The 22,716-nt window shown below is 41.9% G+C and overlaps 1 protein-coding gene across 3 annotated transcripts in view; it reads left to right on the forward strand.

Annotated features, from left to right (window-relative positions):
- Nucleotides 1-22,716, forward strand: part of LOC119735609 (ubiquitin carboxyl-terminal hydrolase 25-like) — a 39,477-nt gene that overhangs the window by 8,643 nt on the left and 8,118 nt on the right. For all 3 annotated transcript variants that reach the window (XM_038209378.1, XM_038209376.1, XM_038209377.1), the window contains 14 exons: nt 1,536-1,665; nt 3,459-3,618; nt 6,117-6,251; nt 8,181-8,345; nt 9,190-9,278; nt 10,070-10,155; nt 12,092-12,237; nt 13,740-13,867; nt 14,677-14,772; nt 16,224-16,424; nt 17,855-18,057; nt 19,119-19,189; nt 20,556-20,784; nt 22,082-22,303. In XM_038209378.1, the coding sequence (XP_038065306.1) occupies nt 1,536-1,665; nt 3,459-3,618; nt 6,117-6,251; nt 8,181-8,345; nt 9,190-9,278; nt 10,070-10,155; nt 12,092-12,237; nt 13,740-13,867; nt 14,677-14,772; nt 16,224-16,424; nt 17,855-18,057; nt 19,119-19,189; nt 20,556-20,784; nt 22,082-22,303 (2,061 nt within the window). The remainder of the gene's footprint in view (nt 1-1,535; nt 1,666-3,458; nt 3,619-6,116; nt 6,252-8,180; nt 8,346-9,189; nt 9,279-10,069; nt 10,156-12,091; nt 12,238-13,739; nt 13,868-14,676; nt 14,773-16,223; nt 16,425-17,854; nt 18,058-19,118; nt 19,190-20,555; nt 20,785-22,081; nt 22,304-22,716) is intronic.

Below are 22,716 nucleotides of genomic sequence, written 5' to 3' on the forward strand. Positions count from 1 at the left end.
CGTGGGTGCTGGCAACTTTTGGACTCTTTCACTAAATCATCGTAAGAAATGAAAGCATGGAGGCCTGTAAGCAGAGACAAAACAAAAACCACAAAAGAAAAAACCACACGGGGGAGTCAGGTTGGTGTAGCGGTACTTTCCTTGCCTTCCATCGCTGTGACCCGGGTTCAATTCCTGCCTGGGCAAAGACATGTGGATTGGGTTTTCAGTCCCTGCCTGATTCGGTGGGTTTTCCTCAGAATATTCTGGGTTTTTCCTCCCACCTCTAAAGCTGTAATTTCTTCACATTGTGTTCTCTTTACTGGGCCCCATGGGAGACCAGTGGATGCCACTGAATGGGCTAATAAACTGTGTGATTGCATTCTTACACCTAAGCTATGTTATAAAAGACAAATACAGAAAAGAGGGACAACTTGTGTTGAATAACTTCCTATTTAAAAAAAAAGTTTTGCTATTAAAGGGAAAATACAACATTTGGAAACATCAAAAAATAAAACTACCAAATCATTTTGAAATACCTTGCTGGACTGTTAGTGAATGACAGTGTAAAGCATACATGTACTGTAAATCATGGCACCTGGTATACTGTCATTTTCAAGAAAAGTGGTATTTTTGTATCAATTTCCAACGCTGGTCAGCCGACCAGCGTTGGAAAAAACTGGCTTTTTTTTTCAAATACTGGCCCCAATTGACCATCGCACTTGTTTGCAATCAATTACACACCTATGAACGGGTAAAAGCCAGCTAGACTGGTTCCCTGACCTTACAATTCCCCAATGTATGTAAACTGCTCTGTTTCTTCTTATATGGAGTCAGGGAACCAGACTACAGGAAAATGATTGTTTTTCTTGGTTTTTATAGCATTTTCGAACCCAAAACCTCAAAAAAGTCAGTGTAACTATATTTGCTATATATTTCCAACCCTCCAATTCCAGCCATTTCTGAAAATTACAGCAAAAGCAAATGATGTATATGCCCTTTAATGCAGATGATATTTAAAAATGCTTGCATAGTAATATCTGCGCCTGACCGAACAATATTTTGCTAGGATGTAACCTCAATCCTGCAAAATCCTCCAACTGCCTCCATTAAAAAAACATGCACATGTGCAGCCTCAATCCTGCAGAATTATCAGTTATTTGTTGAATGTGGTCCTTGGAGTGGTGACCGCTGCCTCAATCCTACAAAATCCTCCAGCAATCACTGTCAATATGTTGAGGCAGAGCCAGTGACATCCTGGAGCAGTGCGGAGGATTTCAAGTATAATGAAGCCTAAATTTATGCACAGCTGAGCATAAACAACACAAGGTCCGGCTCAAGACCTTGACACAGTGCACCCTCCAAAATCAGCCACGCATTTTGGAATATATAGCCTCAATCCTGCAAAATCTTTCATTTTGCGAAGAGGATTTGGGAAGGTCAGGGTTAAGCATTAGTCCTCAATTTCTCATGCATTAGTAAGCAAAAAACTTTTGCAAAACAGCACCATAACTGGGCCCTGGTTTAAGTCTTTTGAATTAATAACAATCTTGCAGATGTGATTGACTTGACCCACGATCGGGATGAAAAAGATGACCTCCAGAGAGCCATTGCACTGTCGTTACGAGAAACGGCAGGACCGAGCACGACCATTGGAGTATCCACAGAAGAACAGGATATCAGCCGGTACAAAAAAAAAGTGACCCTTGGCGTTATGTACAGGGGTGTGAAATCTCCGCTATTTAGCGGATTTCCGCTTTTTTGTTCAGCGTGCCACATTTTGTTTTCCGCTTTTTTTCTTCCGATGGTCCAGATTCCCCCCCCGCTTTTTCCCCCGCGCGTAAGCTTTGATTTTATTTCCGTTTATTTTATTTTCCGCCGAACACACGCGATCCGCTCTCTACAACATACACGTAGCTCTGAGATGGGGTGCGTGCAAGCGAGTATTCAATGTACATGTACATTTACGTACGTACGTGAGTACTATACGATGCCATGTGCATGCATTTTTCAGCTCGAAGCCGCGTGTGTACACAACGTGTAAACAGCATCCGGGGAACCAACAGTCATTGCGCTGTGATTGGCTGCAGATAAATATGAATATTCACACATGCGCCATGAAGCGCGTTGGGACTCTTTGCGGCCGTTCCTGTGTCTATGCATGTAGTGACACGCGATGATCTCCACAATAACTCGCTGTAAACATCGTCTTGTTGCAAATATAAAGCCTTGAAATAAGACTAGTAAATTGTCGCCGCGCCGGTAGAGGGCATCATGCATGCGGGGCAAAGTTCATGTGTGCATTTCATTGCATGCACGCATCGGCCTGCTGCGTATTCCGCTGCATGCTGATACGTACGTTAGTGTGTCGTTTCAAATGTTTCAAACGTATTTTGACATTGATTCCGCAAGATGTCAGTGCAACACAAATGTGTTATTATCCCAAGAGGTTCGGAGTTTCATTCGGACATTGACAAGACCGATCCTCAGGTTACGAATCCGTGGAAATGGATTTGGATGGAACACATGGTTAATAATGGGCAGAAATTAGGCGACTCGATTAGAAGCCGGGACACGCGATGACGATGTGTATCAATCATCTGCAGTAAGAGGAGTTAAAATATGGAAAACGTGGTTGAATTTCCCAGTTTTCATATACAAGTTGGCCATTTAGGCAGTTTTAAGCAATTATGAAGGAAAGTTAACTTAAAAACATGCATAAATTGCAAAACATTTTTGACCAATAGTTGGCCCAGGCATGCCAGGGGGCTTTAAAATGCACCACAGAACATCTACACTTCAAATTTTTTTCGGGGCCCTTGGGCGGGCCCCGAACCCCACGTCGTAAGGGCTTCGCGCTTCGCGCTCGCAGGTTCGGTTATTTACAGGTTCAGCTATTTTCAGCTATTTTTTTTGGACTCCACTCACACCCCTGTATGTAGAGCTGTCAAGCACAGACTTAATTTGTTAAGCACTGAAATGTGTAAGGCGTTCTTGCAAAATGAGATGAAACTGGGTAGAGGCAGTAGTGGAGAAACATGCGAAAAAAAGCAAATTTGTAATATTTGATATGACCATAGAGCTAGGACCCGTGACTACTACACATATTTTACATTTTGTAAAGAGAATAGTGTAAAAGTCTTTGAATATAAGTGTTTTTATGGAAAAACAATTGGCATCTTGCATTTGCTTGACTACAGAACTTGAAACTTTAAAGGCCTTATAAGGAACTTGTGTATTGGTGTAAATGTGAGGGGTATGCATTGCCGACCTTTGTTCAATGAGACCTGGTTTTGCTTACGACGAAACGTGTGTTGATTTCAACGTGGGTAGCTGAGACGATAGTTTAAAATGGCCTGTAGTCACTTCACATGGTATATCTTCAAACCTTTCCCAAAGAAAACTCCCGACCATGCGAAGCCTCAATTTATGTTTAATTGAACTTGATTCTTTACTTTGCCATTATGTGCTATGTACAGGGCGTTGGAGCAGAGCATGGCAGAGAGTAAGTCTGGTTTACGGCCCGGCGAGGTCTGGTTCAGCGACCCTCTCAACCCACACGACCGATGCAGAAACAATGGCTGCCCGGTGGGGCTGAAGAACGTGGGCAACACTTGCTGGTTCAGTGCAGTCATACAGGTACATGCATAATGTATACTCACTCGTTTGTTTTGAAAGAAAGAAAAATGGGCCTCTTTATGAAAAGCTGTGTCTATATTACTAGGTTACAATTTACAAATATAACATGGTTTGCGGGTTGATAGGTGAAGAACTAGTTTGTCAACTTCCAGTATAGAGGTGTGCTAGTATACAAATATTGAATGCTTCGAGTGGTGTAGTAAAACTAGCCTCCCGAGGTGATCCATGGACATTCTATTTTCTATAGGGAAAATAGAATGGTCCATGGATCACCGAGGGAGGCTAGTTTTACTTCACCACGAGATAAAGCATTCAATATTTGTTTTATAACACTTCACCCACAGATTCTGCTTGGTTTTAATATCTTAAATTATTCAAATCTGGACACAGTTGAAATAAACCTCAATTTCAATACAAAATTGGTGGAAAATGTATTTCTCTCTTCGAATCTACCCCTTCACGATATGTTTGAACCCAAGTCTGCGGCGCGCTCTCTTTGGAACAATACGCGCTACGCGCAAGGCGCACACCAGCATCCATTTGCACACAAATACCGTGCCGTGGAAATAGTACTTTGGTTGCTAATGGTAACTTTTGTTGCTACACGTATAGTACTTTTGGCATTGCACAGAAAGATAGCAAAATTAGAAAGTAACATGTGACTCGCTCTCGGCCAATCAAGACACAGAATCTGCGGGTGAGGTGTTATAATATCGACTATCCACTCGAAACAAACCATGTTGTATTTGTTTGACTCTGTCTCATACATATGCACCGGAATTTTGTTGAGTAACAAATCAGTTATCTCTGCAAAACATTGCTGCGTGTACATGCTGCCATCTTTTCGTGTAGCTTGCAGTGTTCTCCAACTTTGAAAATCAAAGGTTGGCGCTGGGGTCGGCGGGGACTCCTGCGAGCGCGGAGCGCGAAGCCCTTACGGCGTGGGGTCCGGGGCCCGCTTAAGGGCCCCGGGAACATTTTGGATTCTAGATGCTCTGTGGTGCAATCTGAGGCGATTCTCCAGGCCAGTTCCCCCGATTTTTTTAGCATTCAAAAATTTCCTTTTCAACCTAAAACAGACTTCTCTCAGATCAAATGACACCTTTTTGTAATTTTGAAAAACAAAATGGGATACAAATTACGTTTTTTTTAACGCGATTTTATGGGTGGTGCCGGTGCCAATGCGATCGTCATCTTTATTTTCATGTTGCGTTTTGTCGTTGTCATCGTCATTTTCCCCCCAAATTTCCCTCTATTTATGACCTACCTGTATGTTCTTAAATGTCGCCAACTAGTTTGGTAAGTCAAATAAATGAAAAGTGGGTTTTGGTCTCTTAGGGAACCGGGCCCATACACGATCGCCAAACTTTTGACAATCGGCATGATCGGAACACATGTGCACGCGTGTTTTGGCCTCGAGCACGTTTGCCTCGTACTCGTACACATCAATGCGTATTATATTGTGCACCGCGCGTGCAAGCACTGAGAAAAAGAAAGTCGGTTGGCTGCACGTAAGATCTGCCGTACGTACTCCTGCTGGTGTGTGTGTGTACTAATACAGATATATATTTTTGCGGCGGGGTTGTCGCTACTTGAAGTATCGGCACACTCCGGAACTGGGGATTCAGTTGTCAGTGTGTGTGTACATCGCGCGTACTATAGTATAGTACGTACGGGTGCATGGGGAATCACTGGTGTTTACTCGGCCGGCCGTGCGTGTGATTGATTCAGCGAGATTTTAAGACAACCCCGATCAGGCTGGGATGACATCGAAAAACATTGTTAATGTGTGGAAAAACAACTGAAATCAATTATTTTAGTTGTAAATGTACACTGTAGAGTCAAAAAAATTAAACCTGGCGGCAGGATTTTAAAGCTTGGCGGGGACTTCTTAAACATGGCGGGCGCCGAAGAAAGCATGGCGGGGCGCCAGGTTTGTTCTACATGTTGGAGAACACTGAGCTTGGGCAATGTTTGCGCTTGCGCACTACTCCTGTTTGATAGTTCCACAATAAGCGAGTTTGGTCTGCCAACTGCGCATGTGCCCATCAAGATTTGCTGATTTTTCTTTCGGGATAAACTTTTCATCGTATGCATGCAAAAGCATAGCGGGGTACCAACAAAATTGAAAAGATCATCGTGTTCTGAAACTTGTATAACATTTTGCTTAAAAAAATTTGGACAGCGAAGTGTTTTTGGGTGTCTTGTGTGTGAAAACTTTTGTGCATACGAAAGTTCCATCTCTTTTTGATTGCATGAAAAATTGTACAGAATGCAGTTTTGGTTACCACGTCCCCCATAGCCTTGTTTGCATTTATCTGCTGCGGTTATCCCGAAAAAAAAATCGCCAATTTTTGCTGTGCACCGGACTATGTTTGGAAATCCAAACTGGCTTATTGCTTTGTAAAGCACATGTGTAGAACCTGTAGACTAACGCCTGGGTAACCCTTGACAATTGGAAATTCATGTTTACTTTTCTGATGTATCGTCATTTGCAGTCCATGTTTCATCTGCCAGCGTTTCGTCAGATGGTCCTCAACTTTGTGCCGCCAGCCAACATGCAGGCTCACCAGGCGGCAGCATCAGACACACCTGCTAACACGCCTGCCAACGCACCTGCCAGTAACACAGAGGTATGGAAAGATATTGAGCCTGTCAAATATGATCTTACAGTTCGCACAACTTGAAGAAGATGTGAAAATGTGTTTTATAAAAGCTTCATTCCGGCTTTTACTGGTGCAAAAGGAAGAGGTACTGTCGATCATTTCAGAAGCACCCTCCCCGAAACAAAAAACAAAAGATGTATTGTCAGTTCAGATGGCAGAGCTAATTCAGCCACTCGTTCTTAAACATTTTGAAATTGCAATGTAGTCATCATAACAATTATGGCTGTTCCCTTTTCGTATAATTTAGTATTCGATTATTTGGAACTGCGTTTCACCGAATATTTGATTATTCAAAACTCTCAAGTTTTGCACACGCCAGCTGCAACCATCTGCCGCGCGGGTCAAAAAATGCACGCAAAGCGCCGGTTAAAATTGACGTGCGGCAATCGGTATTATGGACTGCTGGAGTGTTTAACAGTTGGTATGTTATAAGAGTCTTATATTTTATATTAGGCTTTCCTTCGTTTTCCTTGTTACCTTTGTGCATTTTTGTTCTTTAATCTTGCATCAGCCTGGTTAATAAATATGACTTATGTTTTGTTTTGTTTGTCTTTTGTTTGTGTGTCCGATTGTGTCTGTCTTCTTGTTTTTTGTGTGATTATGTTGTATAGTCTGTCCAGGCTGTTCCACCTACAAGCCTTGGCTTACATGTATGTGAACAGCCTTGTACACGTATTATGTGAACAGCCTTGTATTCTCCTATTCTCCTATTCTATACTTTTTCTCAACATCGCTTGCTATTAATCCTAATTTAAATAATTAGATTCAAAGCATTACTTTTTCTGGTGGTAATTACCTTCATATTTGTAATCGCTTGTTTAAATATTGTACTTACATTATCCAGCTTTGTATTGGTTTATTGGAGAGTGTTAAATAAATGTCAACTGAATTGAATTGAAGGGTCAAGGGATTTAACCAGCTGAAAGGACGGGAAAGGAACTACCATCGACCAAAACAAAAGTGGCATCAACTTAACGTTTAATTTTTTTTTGAATCTTCAAGCCGGCATAAAGCTATTCGAATATTCATTTGATGATCAAATATTCAAATTTTCGGTATATATACAGGACAGCCTTAATAGCAATTGTAATTGTCGTTCAGGTTGTAACATGTTTCATGCATGTACATGTTAAAGAGGTTGTGGAATGCTCGAAGACAATTCCGTCATTTTTTGGGTATATGTAGTCTAAGGTGTGATGAAATAAAAACGACTATTGTTTCTGTCATAAAATGAGTACACAGGACTCGTTTATGCTACTCTGCATCGGGAGTCCTGTTTATTACGTCACGATTTACTGTGTTTTGTTTGCTGCCCGCAACGACGACTTTTACACAAATTGCACGTTCGGGTCGAAACAGGCATGACAGGACTTGAAAAAAAACAATAGACGTTTACAGAAATTGACAGAAACAATAGTCGTTTTTATTTCATCACACCTTAGGCTACATATACCCGAAAATGACGGAAATGTCTTCGAGCATTCCACAACCTCTTCAATAACCCTCCTGCTGTCTGAACAGTACGCAGTTGAAAACTCAATCTCCTCCCCTGCCATAGGTTTTATACATGGGCAAGTCACCAAGAGATCCCAGATCACAAATAAGATAAGCACTGTGACTAGCCAGAGTCCATCTACAGACAAAAGCAGGTAACTGGTAGGTACGGCTGGCTTATCAATCACCTACAGTCAAAGCTTAGCTGTATCAAGTTGCGTAAACAGTCACAGCCAGTCAATCCTGCTTTGTGTAGGCAGGGAGCTCTTACGTTTAACTGCTGAAAACAGTCGCTCAATTGATTGGGACTGCTGGGACGGCTTTGTTAAATTTGCCAGCCAGAGAGGGAGAGTACAGAGTGTTCATGATTGTCAGAACAGTTACCGTTTTTTTACCACTCAGTTTCCCGCCGGCCAGTCTGAACATCGCAACCTTCTCTTCATGACCGAGTTGAGGGCGCTGTTCGCCCTGATGCTGGGTACTAAACGCAAGTACGTTGACCCCAGCAAGGCGGTGGAGATCCTGAAGGGAGCGTTCAGCACCAGCGGGGGAGCCAACAGCCAACAGGTGAGGGAGTTTGGATCAGCCAGTCCGTAACTCTAACCCGTCAAGGTAGTTTGGCTAGAAACCCTGGTTAACGGCACGTAGAAACATTGGTGATTACCTTGAAACAGACCTGCCAAAATTAATAATGATAAAGGCCTTGTTCATAATTACGATACGGATGGTATCAAATACCTCGGGAAATTATTCCACCTTCAATCATTGAAGGTGGTTATAAAGGGAATGTACATCATTTGCTTTTGCTGTAATTTACAGAAATGGATGGATTTGGGGGGTTCATTATATATAGCAAATATTGTTACACTGACTTTTTTGACGTTTTTGGTTCCTAAATGCCATAAAACCAAGAAAAACAATCATTTTCCTGTAGTCTGGTTCCCTGACTCCATTTAAGATGAAACGGAGCACTTTATAAACGCTGGGGAGTTGTAAAGTTAGGGGAACCAGACAAGCTGGCTTGTACCCGTTCACAGGTGTGTAATCGATTGCAAACAAATGCGGACTAACTAAATATGGTCAAATGGGGCCAGTATTTGAAAAAAGCAATTTTTTTTCCAGCGCTGGTCGGCCGACCAGCGTTGGAAATTGATACCAAAATACCACTTTTCTTGAAAATGACAGTACACTAGGTGCCACGATTTTACAGGATGCTTCAGACTGTCATTCACTAACAGTCCAGCAAGGTATTTCAAATTAATTTGGTATTTTTATTTTTTGAAGTTTGCAAATGTTGTATTTTCCCTTTAAGAAAAAGTTGGCCTCTAGTACCTTTTTTTTTACGTGCGTCAGGAATAGAATCCAGTTATAAGACTAAAAAAAAGTGTGCATATTGTTTGTTCCTTTTCAGGATGTGAGTGAGTTTACACACAAACTACTGGAGTGGTTGGAAGATGCCTTCAAATCGGACTGCTCACGTCCCCCATCACCTCAAGCCGGGTAAAAAAAACAATTAAAGCATTAATAAAAGCCGAATCAGTCTTCCAACTGTGCTCAAAGGTATTGCCGAAGACGCGTGACGCTCACGCGTCTTTCAGAATAAATAAGTCGTGTGTATTTTGCACTTTACAGGGTGAGTAAAAAAAAAAACGAAACCCAAATGTCGGGACCATTGTTTTAGTGAAGTTCTGCATGTAGCCCTTTCAAAATCTAGGACACGAAAGCCCAATTCATAAGCTTTCTTTTAGTACAAGAATCATTCAAATCACTCATGTACTTTTCAAGTTACGGAGTTTTAAACACAACCACTGTTTTTAGGTTCTGTCCACGGATCACAAAAAAATGTCAGTGTTGTTTCTGCAAAACGATAACAAATCACATGAGGATGTGTGTGAATTTTGTTCATTTTCTTGAAAGAACGCACACCTTTTTTGTGATCTGTGGACAGAACTTAAAAACGGTGGTTGTGTTTAAAATTCCGTAACTTGAAAAGTACATGAGTGATTTGACCGATTCTTGTACTCAAAGAAAGCTTATGAATTGGGCTTTCATATCCTAGATTTTGAAAGTGCTACATGAAGAACTTCACTAAAACAATGGTCCCGACATTTGGGTTTCGTTTTTTTTTTACTCACCCTGTTCACGCATTAACCAGTACTCGCACACAGTGCGTCCCGCCCACAGGGCTAGAAAGTGGTTAAAATGCGCCCTCTTTCTTCACACGCGGACCCCGTTATTAATAAAGCATGGCTCTTTGGATTTCGATATTTTTTTTTTTTGGGTTTGAACAGTGAGGAAGAGGGAGTGGAAACGCCACGGAGGAACCCGATGTTAGATCTGTTCTATGGTCAGTTCAAAGCAGAGGGAATCAACGAAGGTGTGTACGGTAGATCAAGATCATATTTTCACCCTTCCTATAGATATAATTTTCTGTACATCAGACGGACATTCCCGTAGACCAATCTGAACACAAAGTCACTGTATACTCAAGGAGGCCCTCGGTAATGGCTGAAGCAGCGTGCCAGCATTTTGCACTACAACTCCTCCATGACATTAACCTGAACTATAGCTGGCACAATGCCTCCGATCTTACCAGTGATCACCCTGAGCATTGTTGACTCGAGTCGCTGACTTTAGTTCTGCTGCTATGTACATCAGATTCGAAACGGCCAACCGATCCCGTTAGCTCGGTGGTCGAGTGGTAAGACATCTGCACTAGAAAGCAGGAGGTCGTGGGTTCGAGTCCCACCTGAGTGATGTTTTCCAACTTTCACTCGGGAGGTAACCACTGAGTATACAGTGCTTAAATAACGTCGGTGAAGGGCAAAACCTAATTTGACTTTAGTTCTAGCTGACTTGGACTCAGTTGGACTTGAGTAGCTTCTTTTTTTTACTTGAGACTTCACTTGACTTGGGAAAAAAATGACTAGCAACTTGACTTGACTTGTAAAAAATGACTTGGTTACAACAGTAGTAATCAGATATTGCACTCTCCAATGCACTCCACAAGGAAGGTAGACAGTGATTGTATGCCTACTTGGTTTCTATCTTCCTTGAGGAATGCATTGCATGATGCAAAAGCTGATTAGTAAGACTCCAAATGATGTGAGTTGGAGGGTACATCAAATGACAGCAGAGTTGAAATGAATCAATCGCAAGCCGAGTATCACGATCACAAGTCACCCGCCTGACCAAAACTCAATCATAAGTCAAATCACAAGCCACTCAAGTTAAAAATAGAATAAACACCGACAAAGCCATGCCTTTAAAGTCACGATTCACTTGAGGCGCTTCTGAGTTGACCTGGTGATTATCTTGTGACTGACTCAGTCACAGCTCTGGCAGTCATTTTCCTAAAAGAGAATTTCTCTTGTACTTTGTTGTGCAGCCAATTGACAGCCCATGCAGTGCATATATGCTTTTTACTGTATTAAAGTATATGTTGGATTATAGTGGGAGGTTTTTTGCAGAGTAGAAAAAAATCCTAAGTACATTGTCAGAATATTAGCAGGACATTGTTATGGGGCACATCTGTATCTAGAGTAAAAGTTGGCAAAGCATCCTAGGGGAACATCACATCATCTACATTGACCTGTTCATATATTTTTTTATAACACCTCACCGACAAATTCTTTGTCTTGATTGGCTGAGAGCGAGTCACATGTTACTTTCTAATTTTGCTATCTTTCTGTGCATGGTCAAAAGTACTATGCCCATAGCAACCAAAGTACTATACCATTAGCAACCAAAGTACTATTTCCACGGCACGGTATTTGTGTGCAAATGGATGCTGGTGTGCGCGTTGTGCGTAGCGCGTATTATTCCAAAGAGAGCGCACCGCAGACTTGGGTTCAAACATTTCGTGAAGGGGTAGTTTTTAAGAGAGAAATACATTTTCCACCAATTTTGTATTGAAATTGAAGTTCATTTCAACTGTGTTCAGATTTAAATAATTTACAAAATTTAAATCAAGCAGAATCTGTGGGTGAAGTGTTATAAAACAAATATTGAATGCTTTATCTCGTGGTGAAGTAAAACTAGCCTCCCTCGGTGATCCATGGACATTCTATTTTCCCTCGGCTTCGCCTCGGGAAAATAGAATGTCCATGGATCACCTCGGGAGGCTAGTTTTACTACACCACTCGAAGCATTCAATATTTGTATAATATCGGTACCGTACATGCATGACAACTGGAAGATGTTCTGTAATCTTGTACTATGAGACTACAGTGAACTAGAGATTCACAGCAGAAGATAACCTGAGAATTGTCACAAAGTATAAAAGTGTTCGTGTGTTTGTTTCACCTGTACAGGCAAAGTTTTTATGAATCAAGAGACGTTTGGCCAGTACCCATTGCAGATCAGTGGGTATGAAGACCTGCATGAGAGCATCGAGGCATCCATGTCACATCGGGAGATTGAGACGGTACAACACGCCAAAGAGAAATCAGCGCAGGAGGTCTGTTTAAATAATGAACTCTGAGGGCGCTTTCTTATGAAATTGGGACTCCTATGAAATCTGGTCCCGTTTACCTTATAAAGAAGCTCAGCCTCACATGCATCAGTAAGTTCTCATTGTTCTGGTCGCTGAGCCATGCACGATACAACCAATGAGTCCGTATTTCAGAGGAGTCCCAATTTCACGCCACACCAGGGCCCAGTTTCATGGCGCACCATAACAGTTAGCCGAAAAGTTGTGCCTACTATAGCAGGAAAATGTGCTAACCTTAAAGATATAGTCCATCATTTGTGATTTGTGCATTTTGTTTTTGTGAAGCAACAAAAGTGTTCAAAATCTAATGAAGGATACTGAACAACTAACCTGATGAAGTTTCAGCTCAGCTTCAGCTGTATATTCCGAGAAAAGCAGCATTCTAGGATCTCAATTTCAAATCAAAAGTTGCTGAATCATGTTTTAAATTGTTTTGAATTGCAGCTATACGCGATGTCGCGCACTGATCCGACGAATTATAGCAACCGCATGTGCCTGTGCATCGTGCCAATGCTTGTGCGCGCTGCGCCGAATAATAAAACGAACAACTAATTTAAATTTTCCTACGGTGCTTCTTAAGAAGCACCGTTGGAAATGCCTTCTTTCGTTGATTTCTTCAAAATGAGAGCTTGCCAGAAAGGATAATTTCACAGGGAGTTTAGTCCCCTTACTATCTTTCAACATGTATGTTTTTCAACAATAATTACGCCAGTTACTTTTTTGGATAGCTGCAAATGATGGACTCGGGCTTTAAGCACTATGTCACGGCGTGGATGGGCTAACGGTTGCACGCGCATGGAGATTTCTATTGCGTCACTGATTTAAAGGGAAGATACAACATTTGCAAACATCAAAAAACGAAATGATCAAATTATCACGAAATACCTTACTGAATTGTTAGGGATTGACAGTCTAAAGCATCCTGTAAAATCGTGGCTCCTGGTGTGCTGACATTTTCAAGAAAATTTGTATTTTTCCCACCAGCGTTGGAGAAAACTGGCTTTTTTCAAAAACCGCTCCGAATTGTTCAATTGTTCCCGCATTTTCTTTGCAATTGATTATACACCTGTGAAGGGTACAAGCCTGCCAGACTGATTCTCTGACTTTACAATTCCCCAAAGTGTATAAATTTCTCTGTCTCATCTTAAGTGGGGTCAGGGAACCAGACTACAAGAACATGATTGGTTTTCTTGGTTTTTCCAGCATCTACAAGCCCAAAACGTGAGACAAGTCAGTTTAACAATATTAGTAAAACATACTAATCCTTTAAATCCATTTATTTCTGAAAATTGCAGCAAAAGCAAACGTCGTACATTCCATTTAAGCGTGCTTTTGCTGTGCTTACTGCTCGCGGTCAATGTCAAATGCATGCATGAACATGTGTGCATCCCTTCATTGGCTGCCATGAGTAATCTAAACAGCACCATCTACATGTAAATTTTGATATTTTTTGTTGTTTTAACTCACAGCATTGGTTTACAAGGCTGCCCCACGTGCTAACATTTGAGCTGTCGCGGTTCCATTTCAACCAAGTAATAGGAAGGCCGGAGAAGATTCACAATCGCTTTACCTTCCCACAGACTCTCTACATGGACAGGTAAACCAGTCTGTTTTGTGAAGGTAGACATAGATAACATTAAAAGGGCACATCTGCCTGAAGTTGCTCAGATTTTTTCGTTAACCCATTGGTCCTTGTTTTGCCCCAAACCACAAGCACTCTATGGTTTCATGGATTGTTGCACTCCATTTCTTTGCTTCACGCCTGAGTTCTGAGTGTAGAATGCCCCCTCCCCCCCCCCCCCCCCCCCCCCCCCCCCATTCAGGCTGTGAGATGGTCCCAAAAAGCTGGGCCCTTTAGGGTTAAAGGGAAGATACAACATTTGCAAACATCACAAAACGAAATGATCAAATAATCACGAAATACCTCACTTGATTGTTAGGGAATGACAGTCTAAAGCATCCTGTAAAATTGTGGCTCCTGGTGTGCTGTCATTTTCAAGAAAAATGGTATTTTTCCAACGCTGGTCGGCCGACCAGCGTTGGAGAAAACTGGCTTTTTTCAAAAACTGCTGCTAATTTTTGATTACACACCTGTGAAGGGGTACAAGCCTGCTAGACTGAAGTTCTCTGACCTTACAGTTTCCTAAAGTCACGATTGCTCCGTTTCATCTAAAGTGGGGTCAGGGAACCAGACTACAAGAACATGATTGGTTTTCATGGTTTTTCCAGCATCTACAAGCCCAAAACGTGAAACAAGTCATTTCGACAATATTTGCTATAACATACTAATCCTCCAAATCCATTGATTTCTGAAAATTGCAGCAAAAGCAAATGTTGTACATTCCCTTTAAGATGAGTTCAAATAGGTTCTTATATCATTGCATCTGTAATGTGTATTTCCTGCAGGTACATGGAATGCAATCAGGCTGTGACTCGTGTCAAACGGGCCGAGGTGCATCAGATCGTGCTACAGCTAGATGTGCTGCAGGGCAGGTTGGAAAGGTAGGTGGCTGGACGAACTCCACGCAGGAACAGGAGACGCTGGTGATTGACCCATTTAACTTTACTTTTTGTCAACTCAATGTGATTACTCATTGAAAGAAATCAAGGAGGTTCATTTTTTACATTTTGGGAATATTACATGTGTATTAAACAGGTTCGCGGTCCCTTTACTGTCCTTCGGACTTCAAATGTAGGGACCGGTAGCGGGCAATGAATCCTGGAGGAACTCCACCAGGTGTATGTAAATTAGCCTCGGTCTGATTCCTGGCCCCAGGATACAAAATCACAACGATAATGTAAGCGCGGCACCAGCCTATTCCGAAAATGACGACAAGGCTGTCGCTAATGCGCAGTTTGTGTGGTGATGAGTTTCGAAATTTCGCTGAATTTGAAAGCGTCTCTGGTAACTTTCAATAAAAAGAGGGGCACTGCGTTTCAGTATTTGAAACCTATGCAGTTGAAATGCTTGCAAGCTGCCTTCGTGGGGACACCATGGCAATTTTACTTACTGGTTATGGTAAGAGTCAGTTTTTTCATAGCCACGTGTTCAACTGTCATCCATGCGTGAGAATGTAAACATCATTTTCAAAAATAAAAAAATCATACTGCGCATGCACAGAGGTTATCCAGTCAAAGGCTTTACATAAAAACTAGCCACCGATCCCCATATTATGGGAGCGGGCATGAAAAACTCAAAAAGGCATATAGGATAATTTGTTTTTCTTGCATTTTGCTCTTTTCCAATAATTACACCATTCATAAAAATCCAAAGAAGAATGTTCAAAACCCAACTCTTATTTTTAGTTTCATCTCGGTGGTTGTTACACTTTTCGAGAAAACAGTGGACATGTGTGCATAACCTTTGGATCGTGAAACACGATTTCGTCCATAGCACTCTTTATATCCCAAAATCAGTCAAGTGACTGATCATTGGAAAGAACCTACATTTCTTGATTTGTTCTAAATGACAGCAACCCAGACAGAATAATTTCACCAGGTGTTTAGTACCAGTAGGATCTTTCATCCAAGTAAGCTTTTTAATAATAATTTCGTAGGTTACTTTTGGGATAAATGCAAACGATCTTATACCTTTAAGTAAAGTTAACAACATTTAAGTTGGGGATCTTGGTTGGTGTAGCGGTACTTTCCTCGCCTTCCACCACTGTGACCCGGGTTCAAATCCCGCCTGGGTCAATATGTGGATTGGGTTTTCAGTCCCTACCTGATTCCGTGGGTTTTCCTCAGAATACTCTTCTGGGCTTTTCCTCCCACATCTAAAACTGTAATTTCTTCACATTGTCTTCTCTTTACTGGGACCCATGGGGGATCAGTGGATTCCACTGAATGGGCTACCCAGTTAAAATAAGAAATAAATAAATAAATCTTACTTGCTTCTTTTGTGCCACTTGCTCTTGTCATTGTTGATGATTGATATCCTGGATATTCTTTAGGTATCTGAACTACGGCTCAGGACCCAAGCGTTTCCCCCTGCAAGACGTGCTGCAGTACGCCCTGGAGTTTGCCCACAGTACGTCCCCGGAGAATAGTCCCCCGCGCCGAGCCGTGCCGCTGTCGTTAAATAACTCCAATATACAGGACGTGGAGATGGCATCCCCGCCGCGGTCGCTGACTGGTAGTCCGCATTCCTCAGGGTAGGTCAGGGGTCCAGACGACACTCCAGACTAATTTTCAATTGGAAACTAACAAATAGTAGACCAATCACGGCTTGATTTAAATGTATGTGTATGTGCAACATGCGTTCATAAATTTGAGGCGTCCTTGCAAAATAAGACGGAATGGGCACAGGCTGAAGTGGACAAAAATGCAAAAAAAAAAATTAGTGGGTATTATTTTTTTTTGTGATTTTGAGAGTGATTGATATTTGTAATCTTTGATATGTCTACTACAAAGAAATAGTATAAAATTTGTGGAACAGATGTGTTTTTAAGGAAACACATTTGGCATCTTTCATATCGTCGGTTGCACCACGAACCGACGTATCGCATTTTTTTGTGTTTCGAGAAAAACCGATTTAAAGTTTGTCATTATTTTGTAGGCTCATTCCATATACTCCCTGTGTAAGAATTCAAGCTGTTTCGTTTTTGCTAGTAAATTATAGATTTAACTTTATTGTATGTTATCCGTGTGCATCTGAGTTGCTTAGTTTTTGAGAAATTAAGTTCCAAAGTTATTCGTCACTTCATGAAACAGATTTTTTATCATGTTTATCGTATGTCATACAACGCGCGTAATAGTAGCCGTGTGCCAGATACGGAGATACGCCGGTTTGTGAAATGCTAAATTCCAATTTTTCATGTCGACGCTCTTTTGTGACGTCATAGCACTATGGGAATTAGCGTGTAAAGCGGCGTATCGGGATACGCCACTTCGTGGTGCAGCATTTTTCATTTTTTAGAGATACGCCACACAGTCTAATTACGGTAGCGTCCTTAGTTAATTAGAATTCCGATCGAAATAAAACTTTCTGAGAGTGAGAACTTTGATGAAATAATAACGTTAATGACAAAAACTCAATTTGGCAAAAAATCGAGATACGCCGGTTCGTGATGCGATCGACGATATTCATGGCTACAAACCTCGAATCAACTTTAAAGGCCTTTTTCTCAGTATTGTACTTTTTTGACGTATCATAAATGAAAACTTTAACCCTCCTATGTAACGTGCATTCTGAGCCTTGTTATTACTGGGGTCAATATGGGTCAAGTGACCCTTGGTTCGTTAAGAGTATGCCAGGGGGAGAGGAAGGACATTTTGACCATCTGTGACTTTTTGGCATCTTTCATATTCATGACTACAAACCTTGAAACAACTTTCATATCCTAGATTTTAAAAGTGCTACATGCAGAACTTCACTGAAACAGTAGTCCCAACATTTTTGTTTTTGTTATTTTTACTCACCCTGTAAGTTGTTTTCTGCTGTCACATATTTCTTGTTTCTCGGAACCTTGGCTTTCTCTTTGGCTTCAGAGAAACTGCCAAGGTTTGCATAACCCCAACTTTGTTTCAGTCATCTGCAATGGGCTTACTGAAATAACCGTTTTTATTTTACATACCAATTTAGTTTCAGTCCAGACCGGAAGCCCCATACCTCAGCTCCGGTGCAAGACGTGGCCATGTCGTCCCCATCGTCTGTTCCCCACTCCCCCTCCACCTCCACGCTACCCACAGCAAACCCCTCACCAAAGCACATCACGGACACGGAGCTGGACATTCTGCAGGGCTGCCTGCGACGCTGGAGAACAGAGGTCGTGTCGGATGTCAAAGGTCAGGAAAAAATACAGAGATTTGGGGAAGGGGGGAAGGGGGGGAGGGGCAAACCTAAGATTTGTCTTGGGGTTCTGCTTTATCAGATGCATTCACATTGTCACACCCCAGCTATACCATTGGCCCCAACTTAAAGTTGTTTTCACAGTGTTTTTTAACAAATTCAATTGTTTGTTTGAAATTTTCTAAACATATGTTTTATTCAAACAAAAAAATTAGCCACTTTTCCTTTTTCGGACGTCTGCAACCATCTGTAAAAGGTTTTTTATTGTGCGAGCAGACTGGTTTCCTGTATGTACAGTGTAACGCCGCTATAACAAACATCGCGGGATCCACAGAAAATGTTCGTAGTAGTGATCGTTCGGTATAGCGATTTTAAGCTGCCGGTGCTCCGGAACTCACTTTTCAATAAATGGCGCCCTTCATAACTTCACCGTGCACGCCCTGGTAGTTACTGAAAGACGACTTCGAACACGTGCCGACTATTGAATTATGTAATTACACAGTTTTGAGCTTACTACCTACATCGATGGGTGGCTTTCCCCTTCTATGCCTTGGGGAAATAATAGCCACTTGTCGCTCTTCTGTTGACGGTTTTCAACAACAATGTTCGGTTGGTTTTGTACACAAAAATCGGGAGCCAAGGACAAGGTTTGGTATAGCCGAATGTTCGGTATAGCGGTGTTCGGTATAGCGACGTTCCACTGTACTTTATATCAATACTGATTGTTGAGGGGGGTAACTGTTTTTCATAATTTTAAACTTAATCATGGTCGCATTAAAATACCTATAAGGGCAGGTTCTTATTTCACGCGAATTCGAAGCGAATATGTCGTCACGAACATACGCTGTCACAAATTCATACTTCAAAATTTCATAATTTCAAATTCATAATTCATACTTCAGGCCAAGTATGAGTCGGCCTTAACAAGCTTCATGTAATGCAAGAAAATTTGCAAATTTAGTTTGAAATTTCAATTTTTTTCAGGAAGCCCCTGCCCCTTAACAAACCCTCACAGACATTATGACTTCAACAATTTCCCGATCTTCTTCTTGTACAGATTTACAGGACAAAGTCACAACCCTACAAAACCTCAAAGATAACGTCTATCAAGATGAACACCTCAGAAATGTAAGAACTGCACCTACGGGTATAATTCGGGCGATTCACAATGCAGTGCGCCACCAAGAGTTTGCCACAGAGAGTCCATTTTTCAAGTTTACAGTCGACAAAACATGGCCCATTTGAATGAGTGTCGGTAGACAACTTGAGCTAATATGTCATAGATTGGGGCATAGCGTTCTGCCGCCTTTCAAAAAACACCATGTTGATAACAAGAAAAGAAATGGGCAAACAGAGCCTCGAATCATATGCTTACAAAACCACTGACTGGAAAAACTAACAATTTCAAATGTCCCACGCTGCGAATTTGTCAACCATCTCCCACAATGCACTGGGAAAAATGAACTCTCCGTGGCAAACTCTTGGTGGCGCACTGCATTGTGAATCGCCCAAATTGATAACCAGGCCAGGTGAAATGGTTACCACCTGGAGTATTCAAAAGCTAGATTTTGGGCATTTCCAAGTGCATTTTTTATCAGTTCATTTTTGTGTCCGATTTTGGCTTCAACCGTTCAGCAAGTTTTTTGCGTTGGAGAATTATTATTCAGTCGCCCACGGTTATGAAAGGGTTAAACTCGTTTCCAATTTTTAATCCTGTTGAAAAATGTTGACCAGCTAACCCTGGCCAGTTCAGTGGTTGAGTGGTTAAGATACCTGCACTAGTTAACAGACGTTGGCTGTTTAGTCCCACCTGAGCGAGCTTTTATGTGACCGGCTCCACAAAAAAGGGTATTATGTTGCAAAAAGGTGAAATAGAGTTTTTATGGTGGAAAGCCCACAACGTAAGCTTTCACTTGGTGTATAACGGAGCTCCAAAGCCCCTCCCGTTCTGGAGATATGAAGTATTTGCATATTAATTAGTTCCTTGAGTTCAAATTGCACAACTGAGTAAACAGGCTTTGAAATAGCTGGCTTTGTTATAGAACATTAGAACGATGCACACAAAATGGTTGTTTTTTCCACTTTGTTCATCAAAATCAACATTTCTGTGAAAGAAACCTGAAACTGTAGGTACTAAATGACAAAAAATGAAAATCACATTTTGACGATGTTCACCCTCTCAATGTTGAGCGTGCCATTACACAATAATGCTCAGCGCGACTTATCCTTTTCTGTAGAGCCGGTCACATATTTTTTTCTTAAGCTCTCTGAAAGTACTGAGCTCAGTGTACATCATGACATCTGTATAAAGGACAAAATCAAACATTACGATTTACATTACTGCAGTGTAAAAGATCCATCAAAGCTACTGGTTCGTATGAAGTTTGAATTTTCAAAACGAAAAAAGTCTTGGTAATCTTGGTAGGGTTTTGTTGACTGTTGGATTCAGCAATGTCGGACTTGATCTGTTTTAACTGGTTCCCTCCAAACGCAGCATGAGTACCAGCTGCACGCCGTCTTGGTCCACGAGGGGCAGGCCTCGGCAGGCCACTACTGGGCCTATGTCCTGGACCACCAACGCAACGTCTGGCTCAAGTTCAACGACATCTCGGTCACGGAGGTCGCATGGGGGGACCTGGAGCGGGAATCAGTCGGTGGGTCCGGTAACACCAGCGCGTACTGCCTGATGTACGTCGATGCCAAAAGGCGCGACCTGTTTGAAGGTAGGCTGTTGATGAACATCTTCTCGTATACAGGGTTCCGACAGTCATGAAAAAAATCTTGGAATTTAGAGCTATTATGGAAAATCATGGAAAAGTCAAGGAATTTTTTTTTTTTTTTTTCCACGTCATATCTTGGGTTTGATTCCCACCCGATTTTACCCAAGCAAACTTGTGTTTACCTCTGAAGGTCTCGGAAAGCACTTAGTATTCAGTGCAAACATTCCATGCAAGTCAGTGAAGTGCCAAACCCAGTATCGAACATTTTCATCAGTCTGAAGCAAAGTTGGGAGGCAATCTGTCAAAACGAGCCTTAACTGGGCACAGGACGTAGTGAAGAACAATGCAGGTTTTAGATTTATTGATATCTTTGATATGTACACTACACAGATCTTAAAGAACTATTTAAAAATCGTGGACTAAAGGTGTTTTTAAGGAAAAACAATTGGCATTTGTCATTTTCAAACTACAAAACTTCAAATTTTAAAGGCCTTTTTCTCAGTACTTTACTTTCTTGACATATCGATAAATGCGAACTTTAAACAGCCATAATTTGTCAACGGAGTTTCTGATTTAAATGCAACAAACAATATTGTAAGGAGATTTTATTCTCTTTCCCAGTACCTGAAAATGCCCTGCCTGGTTCTGTCTCATTTTACCAGAACGCCTCACAATTATGTCCAGAAGTTCTTGTAACAAGTTAGGGTCCGTGACCATTCAGCCCTGGTATGAAAAGGGCCCCCCGGTACCTCGTCCGGTCCAAAGCCAGTCCGGTCTTCAGCCCAGTCTCGTCCGGTACATGGTCCTGTCTGACCAGAAGTTTTGAAGTCAGTCAGGCGCATCAATTTATTGCCCTTCAGAGAACGTCCAGAGCAGAACAATAGCAGATTTACCGGATTAAAGACAAAATCCTTCCAAACGCCTTTTTAATTTACGGTCCCATTGTGCGCGAAACCGCATGGCAGGGGTTTTGATCTGTGCCGACGAAAGTGTTCTATTGTTGCACGCTGAGAGATGAAAACCACAAGCAGGTTTCTTCTGGGACATATTACATGTGTCAATACTTGCAAACAATAGACCCCAGGATAGAGGAGTTCCTGATTAGCAACCGGACCAGCTCCTGGGCCGGTAGCTGGGACGGTACGAAAGGACTTCTTGGGAGGGGACGAGCTTACCGTGGGGCCCTTTTCATACCGGGGCTGAATGGTCACGGTCTCTTAGTGACCCCTTGAACCCCATGAGCAACATGCTACATTTGAAGGCAGCTTTATTATATAGAGAACACTCACTTTTCCGACAGAGCAAGAAGACGACGAGACGGGACACAGCAGCCTCAGTCTGGACCCCCTGGCCGACGACCTGAAACAACTGGTGACTGATGACAATACGCGCTTCGAGCTTGAGATCAGACAGTGGGACGAGGCGAAAGAAAAGAGAAAAACCAGCCGAGTTGCCAATGCTGCCACCTCCACCAATGAGGACAAGGTGGTGTACCTGGGAGAGAGTAAAGCACTCGCATCAGGTATGGGTATTTCAATTAAAGGGTATAGTCCATTATTTGTAATTTGTGCATTATGTTCGTTTGAAACAACAAAAGTGCTCAAAATCTAAGAAGGGTTCTGAACAACTAACCTGATGAATTTTCAGCTCAATGAATGCTGTATATTCCGAGAAAACAATATTTTAGGATCTCGATTTCAAATCAAACGTTGCTGAATCATGCTATGAATTGGCCCTGAATTGAGCGTCCGAGACACGTTCTCACTAGCCGATTGCAGCTACGCGATGTCGCGCACTGATCCGACGAATTAGAGCAACCACGCGCGCGGGTGCGTCGTGTCAACGCTTGCGCGCGCTTCGCCAAATAAAAAAAAGACTGCTAATGGAAATTTCCATTGAAAGACCTTCCTTCATTGTTTTCTTCAAAATGACAGC

The sequence above is a fragment of the Patiria miniata genome, unplaced genomic scaffold, assembly GCF_015706575.1.
Source record: "Patiria miniata isolate m_02_andy unplaced genomic scaffold, ASM1570657v1 HiC_scaffold_29, whole genome shotgun sequence".
Classification (NCBI taxonomy): Eukaryota; Metazoa; Echinodermata; class Asteroidea; order Valvatida; family Asterinidae; genus Patiria; species Patiria miniata.